This window comes from Rhinocladiella mackenziei (genome assembly GCF_000835555.1).
Source record: "Rhinocladiella mackenziei CBS 650.93 unplaced genomic scaffold supercont1.6, whole genome shotgun sequence".
Lineage (NCBI taxonomy): Eukaryota > Fungi > Ascomycota > Eurotiomycetes > Chaetothyriales > Herpotrichiellaceae > Rhinocladiella > Rhinocladiella mackenziei.
The window spans coordinates 1,006,184-1,026,016 of NW_013550599.1; the positions used below are offsets into that span (position 1 = coordinate 1,006,184).

At 49.9% G+C, this 19,833-nt stretch overlaps 7 protein-coding genes across 7 annotated transcripts; 3 read left to right on the top strand and 4 right to left on the bottom strand.

Annotated features, from left to right (window-relative positions):
• Positions 1-395: 395 nt before the first annotated feature.
• Z518_08164 (uncharacterized protein) lies at positions 396-1,924 on the bottom strand (the record flags this gene model as incomplete). The annotated part of the gene is made up of 2 exons (XM_013413907.1): positions 396-868; positions 925-1,924. 2 exons carry the CDS (start codon positions 1,922-1,924, stop codon positions 396-398), a joined length of 1,473 nt encoding a protein of 490 aa, XP_013269361.1.
• Positions 1,925-2,599: 675 nt separating this feature from the next.
• Z518_08165 (uncharacterized protein) lies at positions 2,600-4,179 on the bottom strand (the record flags this gene model as incomplete). Its single annotated transcript, XM_013413908.1, has 4 exons — positions 2,600-3,462; positions 3,512-3,882; positions 3,939-4,071; positions 4,119-4,179. 4 exons carry the CDS (start codon positions 4,177-4,179, stop codon positions 2,600-2,602), a joined length of 1,428 nt encoding a protein of 475 aa, XP_013269362.1.
• Positions 4,180-5,706: 1,527 nt separating this feature from the next.
• Positions 5,707-7,278, bottom strand: Z518_08166 (uncharacterized protein; the record flags this gene model as incomplete). Its single annotated transcript, XM_013413909.1, has 3 exons — positions 5,707-6,416; positions 6,468-7,066; positions 7,121-7,278. 3 exons carry the CDS (start codon positions 7,276-7,278, stop codon positions 5,707-5,709), a joined length of 1,467 nt encoding a protein of 488 aa, XP_013269363.1.
• An 875-nt stretch (positions 7,279-8,153) lies between these two features.
• Positions 8,154-9,282, top strand: Z518_08167 (uncharacterized protein; the record flags this gene model as incomplete). The annotated part of the gene is made up of 2 exons (XM_013413910.1): positions 8,154-8,624; positions 8,728-9,282. 2 exons carry the CDS (start codon positions 8,154-8,156, stop codon positions 9,280-9,282), a joined length of 1,026 nt encoding a protein of 341 aa, XP_013269364.1.
• A 1,045-nt stretch (positions 9,283-10,327) lies between these two features.
• On the top strand, positions 10,328-10,960 carry Z518_08168 (uncharacterized protein; the record flags this gene model as incomplete). Its single annotated transcript, XM_013413911.1, has 1 exon — positions 10,328-10,960. The coding sequence occupies one exon, from the start codon at positions 10,328-10,330 to the stop codon at positions 10,958-10,960; it is 633 nt and encodes a 210-aa protein (XP_013269365.1).
• Positions 10,961-14,754: 3,794 nt separating this feature from the next.
• On the top strand, positions 14,755-16,858 carry Z518_08169 (uncharacterized protein; the record flags this gene model as incomplete). Its single annotated transcript, XM_013413912.1, has 4 exons — positions 14,755-15,006; positions 15,204-15,396; positions 15,488-15,676; positions 15,732-16,858. 4 exons carry the CDS (start codon positions 14,755-14,757, stop codon positions 16,856-16,858), a joined length of 1,761 nt encoding a protein of 586 aa, XP_013269366.1.
• Positions 16,859-17,175: 317 nt separating this feature from the next.
• Z518_08170 (uncharacterized protein) lies at positions 17,176-17,811 on the bottom strand (the record flags this gene model as incomplete). Its single annotated transcript, XM_013413913.1, has 1 exon — positions 17,176-17,811. One exon carries the CDS (start codon positions 17,809-17,811, stop codon positions 17,176-17,178), a length of 636 nt encoding a protein of 211 aa, XP_013269367.1.
• Between the last annotated feature and the right edge of the window lie 2,022 nt (positions 17,812-19,833).

Sequence of the window (19,833 nt, forward strand, 5' to 3'; positions counted from 1 at the left end):
AAGAGAAAGAAGGAAAGGAGATAGAGAGCATGGAGCTCCATGAGATAGAAAAGATATGATGGATTCAGAAAGAGTAGAGAAAGAGAAACGAAAGAAGCCTGGGGTTGGATGTTGGTTGCTTGTTCATAGTTGAGGTTGATATGTGAATGCCGTCGAATCATGATGCAGTTCAATCAAGTAAGATGCGCCCATCTCCATGCCTCGAGGAGGAGCCCACTGTGGAGCTCCGGAGATATTAGCGATTAACTATGCTGCTATGTCTTGCTGAATCAGGCCGTCTCAAACCAATTTTCCAGGAATAACGCAACCGCACAATTCACCTGAAACCATCTGCTCACCTTGCTTCTCCCTTGATGACTAGACCCGTACATTTGCCGTAGGTGGAATGGGCCGTTTCAATCGATAGCTTCGTTGGCCTCCTCGTCAATGGCTCTGGAAAGATCCTCCGCAACCACATCTAGCTGCTTAAGCCTTACACCAATGCCACGGGAATATCTGATCATTGCATCATTGATGTTCCAACGTGGTATCAGATCAAGAAGTAACCTTGAAATGCCAATATTTTCGAGCATGGAAGTGGAATGACCTCGCCGAACAAGACTCTGTTCTTTGTGGAGGCCCTTTTCAGTCCTGATAGCGATATCCTTGGGCACAGTCCTTACTGAGAAAACACTAGGCCACAAGACTTGTCGGAATTTCAATTTCTGGATCTCAAGTGCCAAAAAGCCAGGGGAGACGAGGACTATCTTCGCCCAAGCGACTGGATGGTCATTGTACTGTTCGAGCATTCGAGCAAATCCGTTATCAAGACAGGCGGCAACAAAAATCGCGTGGCAATTGGGTGTTGATAGATAGAGATGAAAGTTTTCTACAACAAAGTTCAGTCTGGTCAGCCACTTCAAAGAGACTCGGTGGTAATCTTACCCCTGATCTTATCGTCTGCTCTTTCTTTGCCTCTTCCAACGTCAAAGAAATCGAACAAGGGGGTTTTCTCCGTAAATTGAACCGCAAAGTCCTTCCAATAGACCCCGATGGAGTTCCGTCGCAGGCGCGAAACAAAATGGCCTGCGAACCTGGAATAATTGCAGAAAACACGAGTAATGATCTTGGAATGGATCGGAATCTTGCCGTTCTGATTCATGATATATTTGTTGACTTCTGTTCTGATTCGGGTTGCGGCTAATGCGCCAGGGGCAACTGGAGCAGGATTTTCAGTTTCGGACCTACCGGAAATGTAGTTGTCGGTCACAAATAGCTCTGGAGTCCACTGGAAGTAAAAGGCATCAGCAATAGGACTCGGGATTCCATCTGTGAAATCACCCACTGAGTAAGCATCGCCATCAACAAGGACAACAACAAATGGTTGAGCTGGAAGAGGAGTATCCGGATTCTGGGCTGCAGGTGTATGAAGAGGCTGCTCAATCTTGGTGGCACATTTCAGATAATCCAATTCGAACTGCGCATCCACCATTCGGGATTCCATGGTACGGGCATGTTTGGTCATAGAAGCCAAGGAGTCAGATTCGGCATTGAGTCTCGCTTGTAATTGTGTCGCAATGACCCGGCATCTCTTCAATTCTAATTTATCCTGGTGAATTTGTGTTCGCAGAACAACATTGTGGCTTCTTTCTGTGGTAAGCTGGTGCTGCAAGTTTGCCTTTGCATTTCGTTCATTTGCCAGGGTCGTCTTCAGTTCGTGTATGTCAACGCGGTACTTATCAAACTGAAGGTTGGCCTGTTCACACAGTTCGTAGGCATATGAAAGTTCGTGCTGAAGAGCCTCCACTTGGTCTGCGATGGCATCAAAATCCATTTTTTCGATGGAGAAGGAAGGTTCTGTTTTAATGTGCCCTTCGTTCGCGTCGGCTTGAGGTTGTAGCTTGATCGAAGAGAACCAGGAAGAGAACCAGGAAGAGAATGGCATGATGTGCAGATTCAAGACGATGATGGTGTAAACATGCAACACGAAATGTCTCTAGAGTGAACTTCCAACATAGGCTAGTTTCTCGGTCAGGAACCGAATTGCGACTCGTAGATGCACGTTTTTGAACTCATTTTATGGACTCTCGAAGTCGAAAGATGCAATGAGGATCACCAATCGCATCCGGTCGCTCCGTGCGGGAAGAAATGTAAATGGAGACGACGGTACGAAACTCGTTCGCTGGTAGTGGGTTAGTGGACAATGGCAACGATGGGCAATGAACGAAGAACTCGCTGAATGGCGAAACATACAATACAAGAGAGGAAAATAGACGTTGCATCTAGAATGAATGGTACCAGCGGCACCAATCATGACGAAGAAATGGCCAGAGGAAACGCGTCTAAATGAGTTCATGACGAGCGACCTCGAATCTTTTCAGAAGCCAAAGCCCGCAGGATTCACGTGACTGTCAACAGCACCACTACGACAAGCCATCGTGTAGAGGACAACATGCAGAATATGCATCCCATTGTGACATTTTGCAGTATCCTGAAGATTGTCATGGCGATTTTGGGCACAGCCTAGACCACTGTTGCGAGTTGCCTGGTTCATAGTCAGGCAAAAGCATCCCATAACTCGAGACCATGTTACATTCAATCCCACGGACGAAAATGACGGTTAGAATCCTCTTCCACTGGCAGCCATCCTCTCCAGGCTAGGCACAGCATTGAAATTACCGGCAGTCATTCCGCCATTCATTCCACTAGCCATTGCTCCCATTGCAGCGGCATGCATTGTTCGATTTCCCATGCTGGGTTGCTCTTCCAGATCTTCGTATCTCAACGTGTAAATTCGCCGTACTTTCTTCCATAGTTTTGTGTCCCACCAGATGTAATAGCCTTGTTCGCTGACCTTGTCATCCAATAATACTGGACTCGGTGATGCCTCGTCTCTGGTAAGCCATTGTTTCTCTCTCATATGGTATCGCCATTTCCGCGCCACCAACTCTTGAGCTACCAGCATCTGCGTGTAATCTCGAGGCATGGTGTAGAAAATGAAGAATAACGTCTCATCCATGAATCCATTGATTCGACTTGACAGGGGCGCAATCTTTTTCACCGTATAGCAATCTGGTATGCTGTATTCCGAGTCCAACGGGCGTAACGGTTGAGCATTCGGTTCCGCCCACGGGCCAGGGTATGAAGCTAGTAGCGGCTCTGGAGAACTCATGTTGATTCCCAGTGTTGACAAGTCCACTCCCTTCATTAAACTCCTCGCTGCAGGACTTGCGTTGTCTTGTTCGGCAATGTATCCCTTCATACCAAACTTCTCCCTCTCGGTCATGCCGGCAAATATCGACTCGAGAGACTGGCCTGGTCTCGCGCCGGTATCTCGATCGACCAACACCTCCCTTGATTGAACCCCTACCGACTGAGATGGCGAGTCTTGTGCGTAGTCTTTATTTTGTGACCGTCCATCTGGTCCCAAGAATCTCTCTTGTCCTATGGCAGCATTCATGCTTTGAGATATTGGTGAGCGAGCTAAGACAAGGTTAGTGAGAAGATTCATCGACATAGCTTTGGAACTTACAAATCTGTGTCGGACCGGAAGGGGATGTGACCCTGCCTGGGTCGCTCGATATGTTGTCACTTTGCTGATTTGTTTGCCTCTGTACGAGACCGGGAGGTCCACCTGGTATCTGACTGGCTCGCCGTACTGGTTGCGACGACGACTCTGAAGAATATTCCATCGGCGCGTTTCTCGAGTAGGTATCAGTAGGGTAAAACCCATCTCGACTGGTGCTCGGCTGCTGCTGTTGCTGTCGTGAGGACATATGGGACCGTGCCGACTGTAATTGTTGTCTTTGAGCCTGTTCATTTTGCGGCGGGCCAGTCTGCCACGCACTAGAGCTAACATTATGACTCTGAGATTGTAGGCCACTGTTATTCAGACTGGGAAAGCTATCATCACAGTATCAGCTGGAGGAGTCGCAAATCGAAGGGACCGTTTAACGCACGAGGAGGCTGAAAGGTCGAGCTGGGTATTGGTCCTTGAGTTCATAGCCTGGGCCCAGTTATCCGGGGCTACAGAATCTCGAGTAGGTTGAGCAGTAATCGGCGCTGATGGAACACCGGCTTGTGCCCAAGTGCCTGTCAGCCGAATTAGCTTATCCATAAGCAATCATCAAAGGGCTTACCAGGCTTGTTTGTCATCATTCTCCCGTTGTTGGCGGTTCTAGCTTGAGCGTGCTGGTTCATGTTATTCACTGCTGAAAGGGGACGGCCTTGTCCTGGAGATGATCGGTCAGCATATCGCACACCACCATTTTTAGCAAACGACTAAGGCTTCAGTTCGCCGTTTTGCAGTGCTAGTCCAATCTTCCCTCCCCTCTCCTCCCCCCAAAAAGGTGCTGTTCCTTCGTACGTGTTTTCTGAAGTCGCCGCTTCCAGAGGGCCATGCATTGTGGTTTCCAATAGTTGCGAGACAATAAAGGGTTCCGGAGTTACGGCCAGACTCGAGCAACGGAGAAAAGATAACATACAGATCATGTTATCTCATTCTATGGCCAGGAAAGTCTGTTGGTCAAAAAAGCCGCAGAATAGTCCGGGTTGGCCATTTCGGTAGGGAACCCAGCTCCAGAACCGCGCTCCAGAACCGCTCGCCGTCACAAATTGGATCGTAATAAGGGTACCAGCCGCACCGAGAGTCAGAGGGCATAACCAAAAAAGTCATTCCTGCCGCCGAATTGTTGTTAAAGGTCGCATAGAGTCCTCATAAAGGCTGAACCATCCATGCTTGTTTTTCACACCGTAACACGTTTGTCCTCTTACCGATTCCCAGCCTCTTTTAAAAAATTTATTGGGACCAAGTGTTTGGGGGATCATTTTGTCTTTTGTCCATTGATTCCAGCAGGTTCATCCATCGGCGCCCAGTGATTGTAAGGTGCGGGTGTGTCTTATCGAGGCTGGCGCGAAGATGTTCGATGCATTTGCCCTCCGATGCTGTACACAAATTTGTGTTCCTGCTCTTCAATCTCCATGGATGTTCCCGTTTTGGTTGCTGAAGGTCACCCAAGCGCTTGCTGCGGTCGATATGTCGGCCCGTAATATTGATTTGGGAGTGGATCCTAGACGGCGCTGAAAGAAAACAACAAACCCACCTGATCGATTCATAGTCGTTCCTCAATATCCTCCAACTCAATGCTCCTGCGCAGCGAGTCACAATGGCTCCCGAACACGCGACGAAAGACCAGGTCGGTATGATGGTGGTGGTGGTGGTGGTGGTGGTGATGTAAATCAAGAGTTGTCCCTTACAAGACGCGATCCATCTTCAGGGCTGAAGTTGAGGGCGCAGTTCAGAGAACGGCTTGGCATCGAACTCCGCGCGGTTTTGGGGGTCTCTTACGCTGGAGCATGACGCGATTTTAGGCCTCACTAGCCAGGAGACAATCCCCTAACTTGTCCGGTGCAGGCTTCACGATCAGAAGTACAGTGCATCCAACTAAGCGATTTGTCGCTCCAGGGGTTCCAGAAACAGAACGACAACCCCAAGAATTATATTGAATGCTTGTATGAGCCACGGGTTAGTGACTTTCTCTTCTTAAAAGGTTCTGCATCACGACACCACTTCGATGCTCTATATCTGAGTACTCTACCGCTCATGCATAACTTGGGTCTATCGAGCCACCACGAAGTTGAATAGCTCTCAACCCTGGATATGATTGCTCGCTCCTTTGCAATGCGAATTATATCATTGAGATCTTGTTACTGCTCAGGTGGTAATCTTCAAAACATCAGGATCCCCAGGGCTATATCGAGATTGCCGCCGGCATCTCTCAGAGCGGCAATCGCCTGGTCCCGTGTAAATCCCATTTCGGTTATCCTTGCGATCGATTCTTGAGTGATGGGCTGTGGTTCATGTAAATTGCTGGACCCAGCTGCCGCCTGTGAAGATGACGGCTGCGAAGGCGTTGTCCTCGGCTGAGATGTATTGCCAATCGATGACGACGATGCCCCCGCCGGCTCGAGAGTACCAGTAGTGGCCCCAATTGTGCTTCCGTCAGGACCTTCGACTTTGGGCTCCTTCTCCAATATCTCATCCATCACCTTGGGAATCTCGCTCTCCGGTAAGAAAGGGATTTCGTCGTTCTGGACCCGCAGACAATTCTTTTGTAAATCAATACACATCTGGTGTCTTTTGAGCATGTCAAGACCAAGAAGCAAGTCGACATCTTTGCCTTCCATCACTGTAAAGCTACTGGCCAAGCTGTATTGTCCAATTTGAATATCGGCCGAGTGAACACGTCCCAGAATCTTCGCCGTACCGACACCTCGTGCTATGCCGCCAAATCGCTTATCTATCAATCGCAAAATCCCACATCGCTCGGCGGCCTCGGGGGACATGATGGTGCTTTGCGCCCCCGAATCGACAAAAGCTTTGATGGGAACATTGTTGACAGCGACGTCGATGTAAAGCATGGTTACTCTACCAAACGCTGGAGAGATGGTTAGTAGAAATCTTCATACAGGACCAAAGTTCATCTCACACTCTGGATTCTCTTCCATGGCTTTCTGTATGTTTTCGTTCACTCTCTCTTGCCGGATAAACTCCTCGATCTTCCGCTGAGCTTCAACATTGAATGAGTCTGCTTCCAATAGCGCAATCTGCTCTTCTTTCTCTCGCTGAGCTTGCTCGATTTCTCGTTGTCTTCTGTTCCAAAGTTGGTGGAATTGTTGTCGGTCGGCGCTGGCAGCTGCCAGTTCCGGATCTTGTCTTCGACATTCTGCCATGACAACGGGATCGCCCAAGATACGGAGTCTCAACTGTTCTGGGTCGTTACCACTTCTTGTTCGCTGCGCCGGGCGTGGTGTGGGATCATCTTGAGCAGGGCGACTCCGCGGCCTCGACGCTTGAATCCCCATTGCTACCACATCGCCTTCGTGAATGTTCATCTGCGACAGGCTGATGGAGGTGTCGGTGACTGGTTGACCATCTTGGAAGAAATATTGTGAGGCGGGAGGAATGTTGATTTCGGCTTCGACGAAACCTTTGATGTCGTTGAGAGTCATGTCAGGACCGACTTCCAGGCCGAAGAAATCTGACGGGACGTCTACGTCGGAATTGATAATAGATATTGAAATCCGCCTGCAAGAAGGTCAGAACGATGATTCGTGCGGTGCATACTGAGCGTAAGCCTACATGCTGCTGAATTGAGAGACAGAAAAGTAGAGGGTGATATTAATGGGTGGAGGAAAGGGGAATAAGGGTAATCTATTAGAATTTGAAGTTGTTGAAATGGAAATGTAGAGATGTATGTCTGCAAGTGATTTCTCATAGGCACAACGACAATGACGCATCTCCGCACCGCCGCCACATGAGCGCCGGGGAGTGACAGAGATAATGACCGCGGGAGCGAAGTGAATACAACTACCATGTTCTTAGGTGTCGGCATAGGCAGTACCCATGGGATTGAGTTTGTGTCCTAGATCAAATAGCTTGAGAGTCTTTCGATCTGGTCGTTCGAACCAATAGCACCTCATGGCCATGGTTTGAGAGGTGGAGTGTCCCTGTTGATCAGGGCAAATGATTTTTACTTAAAATACTGCGGCAAAAGAGACGGCCGAGGCTGCGAAACCTGTTAGGTAAACAACTCCAACAAACAGGCTCCCTTCTAGGTGTTCATTTGGGTGCTGCCTCAGGCGTCTCCTGCCTCCTGTTCTTACCCTTTAGGCTTCTCCCTTCACCGCCCATTGTCCAGTGCTATGTCCACCATTCTCCCCTAATTGTCTCATCGCTCCCTACCATACTCCTGTCGCGTGCCATTTCAAAGGTTCTCAATCTTCTATTTTTCTCATCTCACCATGCAATCGATTACATCAATTACACTGCCCTTAACCAACACCTCCTCCACCACCTCGATTTAGATCCTCCAAACCCGACCCGAGAGCTGACCTCTTTTCTCATTGAACGACAAGTGCTCACTCGAACTCGCTCCTCCTTTGCACGTGTATTGGCCTGAAAGCGCACCAGAAATTTAAAATCTCAAAATCGAATTTTTCTTTTGTTTCACACGCTACACTCGAATATTTCCCAGTCTTCCTCCGGGCGCCCTGACGTGCTAGTAATTTTCCCTGTCACCATCAGTCGACCGCCCGGGCGAGGCTCCTAGACTCCGATCGTTTGCCATAAGGAATCCTGCAGGTTTTCGCTTCACCATCCGATTCATGACGCGATGGAACCAGTCGAATTGTCACCGAAGCCGCGAAGCACCAGCCAATCAGACCCAATAGCGACTTCTCAAAGCCCTGCTGCCAAGGTCGAATCCCAAAGTGGTCAACCTCCTCAAGACGAAGATGGTTTTATTGATGTCCAACACGCCGACGTCGATATGCAGGATAATGACCCGGATGGTCCGAAACCATCGACCCATCCTTTAGAGCTTCATCGTTTTGGCCACAGTCTTGGCGAAGTTGATGAAGCCGTGGATGACGAAGATGATTCAGACGACGATCGTAATCTCATGACGAACCACCCTTTATTGAGTATGTTGACTGGACGATTGGGGGCGCGCCGACGCGGCTCCATGCATGAATGGGATCGCCTCCATCCTGAAAACCAGGCGCTCTCCGTATCGAACGTGGATCAATGTTCCTCTCTTGAAAACGAAGCCTTTCCTCCCGAGGAGAGAGCGAGCCGGGAAAAGGTGAGCGCCGATTCTATCGAGATCATGTGTGCTGGGGGGTTTGGCATTTGTCGGCAGTTGTAAATATGAACAAGGATTCAAGACTGACACATCTTCTCTTCAGTTTCAATATCGCCTCACCAGATGCCCCGAGTTGAGCTTAGGATTATTTACTCAGCCTACCAGAGCAGAAGCGGAAAAATTACCCACCCCTCCTCAACGAAGGCTGATAGCTCACATTGTGTCTACCAGGAGCCCGTCGCCCAGCGTGACCGAAGCTTCGATGGGAGTTCCCTCAAATTGGAGGACAAGACGATCTTCCCTTCCGTCCGACAATGACAAAGAACCTCTTGGCCATCAAGATATGGGCGGAACGATCTGCCTTCATTCGCTTGCGGTAATCCCCGAGTTCCAAAAGATGGGATTGGGATCCATTTTGATGAAGTCGTACATCCAGCGCATCAAGGACTCCAAATGTGCGGACAGGATAGCTCTCCTGACTCATGACCATCTAGTACCATTTTACACCGGTTTGGGATTTCAGAATATGGGACCGAGTGCTGTTACGTCTTGCGGCGGGAATTGGAACAATATGGTGAGCCATACACACGAGCACATTGAACATTCTACGGGCGACTTACTAATGGGGACAGATACTCGAGTTCACTCACGAGGATGATGATTAGGAACCTGTTAATGCCATCACGAGCACTTGAAATGCCATTGAAGGAGTGTGTGGAGATATCACGAAGGAACTTGGTCCTCCTGAACAATAGTTGGGATGGGATGATTGAGATTTGCATCCACAGAATTGGGATGACTGGATCGATTTGGGTGTTGCGGACATTGGCATCGTGGGCTTGCGTTGGGGCACACAGGGTCATGGCGAGTGTGGAATTATCCCACGGAAAGGGGAGAGAAGGGGGGGCGGCCATGATTAACATAGTATAAAGGCGGCTGCCATAATACCCCGTCAGGCAGGGCTGTATGTATCCTTTAAGCCAGTGACCGTTGACCGCGGACTCCGTTCCAACGCTCGCGATGAATTTCAAATTTGGTGGGAAAAAAGATATGGCCTCCTGATGATTGGCCGGGTGGCGAGGGTTGGCAAAGCTGAAGTCGCAGTGGCGCGCTCTAAGCTAGGGGGCTAGCCACTCATCACCTCGCGCCGTAATAAATGTTCCTCCCACTGGCTCCCGTTGTCGGTTTAAAACTCCCGGTTTGTTCCTTCATCGATATCCCAACTCGTTCTATTCGATTCATGGTTATCTCTACACACCTCGACGTCGCATCTTCTCTCCCAACCTTCATCGCATCGCTCCTCGAAAGGTCGCCCATAAGCTCTGCATAGACTCGGAATCGATCTAACCGCGGTTCCTGCTACGTCTCTCGCCAGTCCTGCATATTGCTGAGCAATTCTCGCAGCGAGTTCGAGCCTAGCAGCTCATTAGCTAGGGTGTAAGAGGGCCATCTGACACCCGGTGATTGATCAAAACCAGCCGCTTGCACATGGTTTCTCTGCGGAGACCAAAAGAATAGGCCGAAAGGGGTGGAGGGAACATACGGAAGTCTGCGGCCCCATTGTTCAAGAGGCCAGGCCTATCGCAGGCTGCGCTCAGCAGCTCCTAATCCCGTCACCGGGCTTTATAAGACGCAGTTGACTCCACGATCATATTGGCGGGAGCTGTTACTCTGCCACCGGCACACCACATCGCCAGCCCATTATGCCCACCAACCGACCTTTCTTCGCCAATTTCTTCTCTGCCTTTCGGGCCCGCCCCAACCCCACGTTCCAGGCCAAATCCAGTACAACGGCATATGAAACCGTGTCGCAAGGCACACTGGTGGCGGCCGCCCATGTTTCCACGACCAACGCGACGGTGACCTCGTCGGGAACAAGAGCAATCACCACCAAAGCCACGGCAGATACCTCAACATCTTTGCAACAGCAGCAACCACAACCGGGGACGCTTACATCGCCATCGAGACCGAGCCCTTCCGCGCCTCTACCGTTCTCCTCAAACCCGGGCTCACATCGTTACGCAACACCACCATCCAGATCACCGGGGACGAATTCGCCCGGCGGCACCCACCCACATTCCCATACCCACACTGCACACGCCAATGCCAACTTATCCATGTCGCCACCGAGCACGTCGACACCGATGACGAGAGGTCGGCAAAGGAGAGGAAGTGATAGCTCCAACTCTTCGGGAGGATTTATTGATGCGCTAGGGCCTGAGAAGTGGTACATCGGCGGCCGCACCGCAGGTGGTGAAGAGACATTCTACAAACTTGGGCTGGTTACCGGTGGCACGGGAAAGAGGGTACAAAGTTTAGACCGGTTGAGCCTGTGAATTACGACCGAGACTCAAACGATGACAAGGCAACATGGCTTAGACGGATGAATTGAGTGAATTGGAATGCGGGCACGGGTGTCTACATTATACAGGTTTTGGCGTGCGGAGAAATATGGATATGAATTCCCGAATGGAGCACAAGTCTGTGCCACGGGGTGGCAGTATGATACATGCCGCGCTGATTTGATTGTAGAATCAAGGGACTATTGGACTCCTGGATGGCTTGGGGATGGAACACGGCGTTACAGGCCCCGAAGGATGACCAAAAAGGGCCATATGCACATAACGGAGACTATTGTCGCATTCCGCAGATTTGTCGACCTCTGATCGTCTCAAAATGGGCAGAGGAACGGACGAGGACGAGATGCGGAGTCGTAATGACAATAACAGCAGACATGACAGATTACATCCAACCATTTCTTGTTCTTTTCGTTGATCCATCGGTATGTAGACACTACAGGTCTCAATACCCCGAAAAGGCCACCAGAAGACCTGAGTCTCGCAGACAGCTGTCACCAAACCGACTGAATCGAAAGATGGACGACAGGACCATTCAAGTCTTGAGCCCGACGGACAAATCAAGCACAGAGAGTTGTATTGTGGAGGGGTGGGACGCTCTCTATGGAATCGAGGTCTTCTCTCAGATAGACAAAACGAACTCGGAGTGTGAGAGCGATCATGGTCGAGGTGAGAGTACATCATCCAAGAATCTAGCGAGTTTGAAGCATGGTGCTCGAAAACGTCTGCAGACAACGCAGTCAATTGATGCTTTGCTTGATGTACGGAGAGAGCCGCGTTCTGGCTCGTGCTGACCCGCCACAGCCCGCGCTTTTCCCGATACTACCATATCAAACTTGGTCACACCACTCATTCTCTCTTTTTCCTTGCTGTCATTCGCTTCCGCCCGCATCTCAGACACAATGTCGAGTACAGGAGCACGTCCCGTCGACGCCCGGCTGCATCAGCTACAGACCTAGCATAAGCATGGATCTTCCGTCCTCATTGATGCCTTACAACTCCATAAATCCGAATCATGGTTCGTCTAACCGACCTTGATGCAAGCAGGTACTCTATTCCAGCAGGAGCCTCGCTTTTCGCCAGTTAAAGCGGGACGTCGATCTTAGTCTCCTTACCCGCATCTCGTTTCATCTCCCCATGCCAGCTTAACGCATCTCCTCGTGTTTCTTGGTCTGATGTGACCTTAATTGACCTGGATCTGCCATTTGCTGCTGTAATGCCCTACATCGAATACCGAATTTCAAGACCACCGGTCATCTGTCTGCCAAACATCATTAATGTGGTTCGAGGATTTGGTGTATTGCCTTTCTCTGCCTATAACTAACCAAAAACTCTCTTTTGTCGTCGATACACTCCAGGCCGACGTTCCTGCACAAAGAATGCCATCACAAATTTGCTTCCCCCTCCAGGATCCAGGATCCGGATCAGATCCGGAGTACCACACCCATCTTGCCTTAGGGACAACGTTTGCTCGGCCGCTACCTTTTCAGCCTCGACTTTGGCTTGCAGAATCCACTCTGATCTCGTCCAAAAGGCCTTACTGCTCTGCGCTCACTCCCACCTCCAGAACCGTGGACGTTTGCACAGGCCCAACATGCGGCATGAATAGCACAATCAATTGCGTATGAGATCTCTCCTGCTTGTTCATAGTAAGCCGGCCCACTCCTCCCCCCTTCTCAGACTCTCCCTTTCTATATCCACTCGCACTTATGTTTTTTGACATCCTGATTTCCTAATCCTCGTCTTTCACCTTCAACCTTGACGGCGATTGTTTCCATCACATCTAGTACGGATATTCAATAACGCGCCAAAATGAAGTCTCGAAAACGTGTTGCCCACGAAGAGCCTCCAGACGCCAAAGAGTGGAAGGCCAGCAAAACCTTTTCAGCCTCGCTAGTCAATCCGTTAGCGACCGACAATCTTAGTCCACCACCCAAATCTACGGCTCTCCTACCATCCTCAACCGCTGGTCCGGATAAGACCTCCGCATCATCAATGTCTCAAACTTCTAACATGGGTTTTCAATATTGAACCGGATCAATACCCTAAAAAAAAAAAAAATTTCGCGACGTGACTAGCGAAATGCTAGTGCCGACAAATCATGCTTTCGTTCCTTCATTATTAGAGAGCGCAATAGCTACTCACCGAGAAAAGAGATTATCCCTTGCGATGGGGAGGGGGCATTTCGCCCGTTGAAAATGAATCACTCCGACAACATCTTTTGTTAGCCTGCCGATTAACCCTGGCTACTGATCTGTACCACCGAGGTACTCTCATGGCACCCAGGGTTTGGGTACCCTGTCCTATCAGAAATGTCATACAGCACCAGTTATGTTCTACAGGGCCCATCTTGCCATCTTGCGGCCCTGACTTGTCGCATGAGGATACTCTTTGCAATATCGTCCGCATATCTGCCTTGATTTACAGTGACGTGGTTTTCTTCATGATCTGCGATTCAACTAGTATCAAATCACGTCTTGCATACGAACTTCGAAAAACTTTGGAAGGTTTCAGTCCAATCGGTCTAACAAGGTGAGAGTTGATAACCTGGTGTACAACACTTGAGACGATAGCGCCGTTTTCTACCGTCCATCAAGACTGGTACATCTCGCGGTTTGCACGAATCTTGCAACAAGGTCGATGCATGTTAGATTAGACGTTGTTTCATCCTCTGATGTTTCATTTCTTGCGATGGGGATTACGTTCTTCGGCCTCGCTGTTGGGATGTCCAGAGCAAAGCTGTACAATTCATGCAGTCTCAACAAGCTCAACTTAGGTCAACCGCTTCCAATGGTAGCGGAACAACAATCTCATGAGCAACGAGGCTCAAGGCTATTTTTTTTGACTTCGGATCTTTTTCCATCAATCCTCGGCAGCTTCTATCAGTCGAAGACATGCGAGCCGTACTCTTTGCATGTCTTCGCTGGTCAATTAATTGAATGATGGCTCCTGGTGAGTGAAGTTGAAGAGGTCGACAACAAGGAAAACTCTACCTCGGCCATGCAAACTCGATTGATGGGTGGGCATACGAGATTCCTGTATCGCTAGGCCCTTGGTGAGGCACAACTCGTCGATGGCCCCTGAAGAACAGTCCTCTCAATGAAACGTCAAAAACAATGAATCTTTTGACGTATACCAATCCGTACTAGACAGATTTGTCAAACCAGGGGCAGTCAGAAACCACGATACAGATCTCAACTATACTCTCTTCCAGCTTGTACCAGGTGGATAAATGCCCAATCGCAAACCAGTCATTAGGCAAACCATTAATTGCAACTCCCCTGCCCCGATTGGATGGGATCTCTTAGGACGCCATATTGATACAGGTACATCTGCTGCATTTATACAAATGTGTATACGCTGAACCAGTCATGAATTTGACTCATCCCCCACAGGCCGTCCATCACCACATCGACACGGCAATTGGATCACCAAAAATGTTTCCATCCGGATCCCGTTCCAATGCATCCAGATGCAGCCGCCCACGGCCGAACCAATGGGTAAATTGCCAACAAGCATTGGGGGGGGGATTCGTGCATAAATGGATCATCAACCACTGAATGCGAGGTGTGGCGCAAAGTCATTGGTCCGATTTCGATTGTACAAACCAATGCCTCTTCAGCTTTTGTTGTCCTTGTGTCTCGTTTCTTTTCTCTTTCTTATCTTCAAATACATTATCAGGGTGAGACTTGCACTGGCTTTCCGTTACTCATATCGAGCAGAAAACAGATGTAATTTATTTTACTCGTTGGAGTACGGGCAAGTCGGGCAAAATGGCTCTCCTCCACTTTCGTGCCCTTTTTACCAAGGACATCGACCGAGAAAACGTTCTTCTCCTCTTAGTGGTTGCCTCCGTGGTCTTTCTCATTGTCTTCATCAGTCTGAAGGGTCAGAGAAATTCGTCGTCACGCCCGGATCTACCATGGGTAGGAAGAAATGAGAAAGCCTGGTTCATCCGCAACATTCGCACCCGGCTATGGAACATGATGAATTACGAGCAGGCGTTGCGGTTGGCTTATGACAATGTACGTATGTCGTCTTTCGCTGTCGTTGTTTATGCTTCGATATGCTGCGAGACATACCTGTTAGGGTAGGAGGAGGAGGGACGACGTTTCTATTTCAGATCAAATCCCATGTCGAGCGAAGTCCAAGCGAGTCTCTCGAACCGAGGGTCAACAGTAACAATGACACACTCTCTGACTATTTTGTGCTCTCACAATAGTACGCTCGACACAATCGACCCTGCATCCTCGCCACCCTCGATGGGGATGTTGTGCTTCTCCCACCCTCATCCATACCCTGGATGATATCACAGCCTGAACATGTCCTCAGCGTCAACGGCGCGCATAAACATATCCTCCAGACAAAATATACGTTTCCCCGCCCCGAGATCATGGATCCGACTGTTCATTTCGGTGCGTATTCGTTTTGGGTTTCGTTGCCCAATTCTCCGACGAGAGAGGTCTCCATTTATAGACATTCTAACATCTTTGAACCCTTGTTTAGATGTAATCAAATCCGAACTCACTCGCCAAGTCTTCGCCGTGACACCAGATGTCTGTGACGAGATGGCCGCTGCCGTCGATGAGATCTGGGGCAAAAACACCAAGAACTTCGAGGACATCAAACTGTTTGATTCTATCACGAAAATTATCGCTAGAACCAGTAATCGTGTCTTCGTGGGGTTGCCGCTTTGTGAGTCTTCTAATTTTTCTTGGAATGATGATTTCCTGATTCATATCCATCCTAGGCCGGAACGAACATTACCTCGAGAACGCAATCGGATTTGCCGAAGATATCGCCCTTTCCGCCACGGTATTACGACTCTTCCCTGGTCCAATCAGATCCCTCGTCGCCCCAATCGTGACTTACCCAAACCGCAAACATACTCGCTCATATACGAAGATTTTGACCCCTGAAATCCTTCGTCGACAACAGCTGCAGCAAGGTGGTGCGAACCTCGAGGACGTCGAGAACGACGGAGCAAAGGCTTCAGGAAAGGAGACAGGGGCCGAGAGAAATGATTTTCTCCAATGGCTTTTGACGCGATCCCTGAGAAAATCTCACGTGTTTCCTGATGAAGCGGATCCCGACATCATCTGTGCGCGACTTCTGCACACCAACTTCGCCTCAGTCCATACGACAAGCTTCATCGGCACGAACGCCATCCTTGACATTCTCGCCACGCCTCCCTCCGAAGGAGTCGTCGACAAGCTCCGTGCCGAGGCCCTCGCGACCATGGATACGGACGACGAATCTGAACCTGGATCGAAAATGTGGTCGCGCACCAGTTTGGGGAACATGCACTTTCTCGACTCGGCGCTCCGAGAGAGTTCGCGCCGGGCAAGTATCATCGGAGTCGGCGTGAATCATAAAGTCATTGTTCCCGGCGGAGTGACGACGCCAGATGGCACGCATCTCCCGGAAGGATGTATGGTAGCCGTGCACAGTTGGGGGCTGCATAATGACGAGGGCATCTATGCTGGGGCTGGAGGATATAGGCCGTTCAGATTCGTTGAACTGAGAGATCAAATCGGGGAGTGCCCTGGTGAGAATGATATGGCCGAGTCTGCTGCGAAGGAGAAGGAGAAGGCGTATCTCGACAAGGCGCATCTCCAATTCATCGCCACATCCCCGACGTATCTGGGTTTCGGACACGGTCGACATTCGTGTCCGGGCCGATTCTTCGCCGCCAATGAACTCAAGCTGCTCATTGCGTACTTGCTCACCAGATACGATATCCATATGGTCATGGAAGGAGGCGTCAGTGGGAATTGGAACGGAGAGGGGGTCCGGCCAGAGTGTTTTTGGGCTGGGCCGAATCATATCCCGCCTATGGGTGCTAAAGTGAGCGTCAGGCGGAGGTCAGAAGTGTAGGTTGAGGCTGAGCGTTGGGATGTCTCTGCGCGGTTGTCTGGCTGTAGACCGGAAATCTCGTGATGGAGGATCATGGCTAGGATGTAGAGAGCGTGCTCCGTGTTGCATATGCTGCTAGAGGAGTGGTGCATTATCGCGACGAAATGGCATCTCGATGTTGGTGAATGAAAGAGCGTTCTGAGAGCCTCATATCCATCGCCTCCTGGACTACCTCTCGGTGTCGGCGACAATTTGAGTGCAATACATTGACAGACAGCCGGTCGCGGTCGTGGTCATATCGGTTCCATTTGATCCTTCATAGCCATCAGGTCCACCTTTCATTCACCATTCTCACCCCGATCTTCCTCCTTCCTTGCATTCCAAAACCCCTTCCCATAACTGACCACAATCTCCTCTCCCTTCGCGATGCCTTTACTCCTTTTTCCGGCCTTACCGGCACTCGGCACAAACACGCCGATTCTCCTCTCGTAACGTCCGTGACTCACTTCGACCAGGCAGTCGCGAAACTCGGCGTTGGGCCCCTCGGGACGTACTCCGCGGTAGTCATTGATGAAGCGAGCTTCGTTGCCGCGAGTAGCGGCGTCGATGGAGAGACCTAGCTCGTGGTCCAGGTTGAGGTCGTAGTCCGAGTGCGCATGTAAAGTGTCAGAGGAGTGGTGAAGGGTGCCGAGGTAGAGGATTATGAAGGATAATGGAGCCAGAGCGCGGGTGGCGACGAGTCCGTGTTGGCCATACGCCGGGTGTGAGGGAATGGTGATCGGAAGAATACGTATAAGTGGATTAGGGGTTGGCGGCGATTTGATAATTGGAAGATCATTGGACGGAGGTGAGGCGGTCGATGTTTGAAGAAGTATGTTGGAGAGGGGAGGTGGAATATGTAGAGTTGTGAGATACGTTATATCCTTGGGCCAGTTCTTGGGGAGCTTGGATGACGATGATGGAGTTTGAGGCATTGAATATGCATTGGTGATAATCTTTTCGAGCCCTTGAAGTTATTCAGAGAAAAGAATAGAGCAAGGTGCCGAGGCTGAAGCAACCTCCTGGAAATGCCCAATACGTAAGGGCCGCTTCTTATACCTAAAACTAATTCCAAACGTACGATGATCCAATTATTACCATGCTTGAGCCTTTTGGCCTCTTTCGACAACCATTCTTCACATGACGGCCGATGATACATTTTACCACCAGTAACGGGAATGTGGTAAAATTGTACAGTGGCAAAAGATGGCAACAACGAAATAAACGGCTCGCGGAACATGCCATCTTATTCCTGTCTATCCCTTTTCTGCAGTGTGTGACTTGTACGTAATTATTATCGACCGAATGGGCCATATCATCCTCCTCAATAGGAAGGCTGCCATGAGGGCTCAGCTTCGTCTTCTGGGTCCTCCCTATTCTGGATTCGCGAACCGTCAAGCTGTCGACTCAGGTTTAGGAGCAGGGATGAGGGACCTAATCGAGATTAGAGAAAGCGTTGAGGGTAGCAAATTAATCTATCCTGGCAAAGGTAAGCGAGGAAGCTATTTCTTTGGTGCGGCTATGCTCTTGAGCACAAGCATTCGTAGGTCAACATGTGCGGAATGTGCCACAAAACTGTCTTCAATAGGAGGATTGTTCCCATCTCACACTGGACTGGTTTTTGGCGCGCTCAAAAGGTGCAGATCATAAAAGAATAGCTTACATACACGGGACCCGCTATGTCGCAGACGTCGAGGTATTTACCCGGCGCTGGCCGATTTGGCTGGTCCAGACCCGGATATATTCCATCTGGAAAGTCTATGCCACTTTGATATCCTGCTTGACATCCGCCGGACTTTTCGGAAATGAAGTTTCGACGCTAATCCTATTGGTGCTTCTGATCTCGGTCCAGAAATTGCTCCCTTCAGAAAAGTCGGGTTCTTCGGTGCTTCTGGGATGGTCCTCCCCCCTTCCCTTCCAACCATCCGCCTAGTCGCCATTACGAGAGCTCGTGTTCTTTGTTCGTGCCACTTCAATTGTCGTCATAGAGAATATCGTGCTATCCTTTGGTCGCCGCCGGTAATTCCATCAGCGATGAGCGACTTCTCCAGGCGAGGATCCATAGGTTTGGATGACCCACGGACATCTGGGTCGAGAGGACCTTACCCATCGCGTGATATTCAATGGGATTGGGTCTACTTGCGATTCTTTCGTATTCCTTTGATACTTCAGATTCCCGATACTGGCACTCGTGGAGGACGATACTGAGCAGATATAGGCGGCGCGACACATATACACATCACGTCGGACTCACTTTAGGAATTGGACCAATTGGAACTTGATGTTGGCCCATGGTCGACATCAGCCGGAAGAGCACTGGCAAGATGATAGGCGTATATCGTGCTTTCGAGTGAACAATAGACACCCAGCCTGATTCCGAGGCCATACAGGTCAGGATTGCCGGTCAAAGAAGACTAGTTTTCATCACCCCATTGAGATCACATTAATGATGGAGCAAGGTCAGCTTACCATTGACAACCAGCAGACATGGTATCTAACGCATCGGTGATGGCGACCTTTCAAAATAAATGACAATGAAACTGGACACAATCCGCTTCTACGAGGGATCACGGCGGGCAGACGTCTACCTTGGTGATATTGTTGGCACAAAAGGGTTGAAACTACTCGCCTCAGCCTCTAGCAGACAGAGAGGTCTTCAAATAGACATGAAAAGTCGTCAGAGGGCCCGCCGGACTTGCACGAAAGTAGTCTGACTACCTTTGGCTGGGCGGACGGCCAAACCCGAAACCCCACAAAGCTTGTTTGGCGCTCTAATCCCCAATGACTCTAGGCGCGCACCGTGTAGGTGCCCAGGCAGCTGCCCCGGGGGAGCCTTGGGCCTTAGCTTACATGGATGCTTGTTCCATTGTCAAACTCCATCCAGCGTTTAACTTCACCTCAACGCTGTTGATTCCATCAATCTCGAATTTCCATCACCGACAAGTCTGGCATCCATC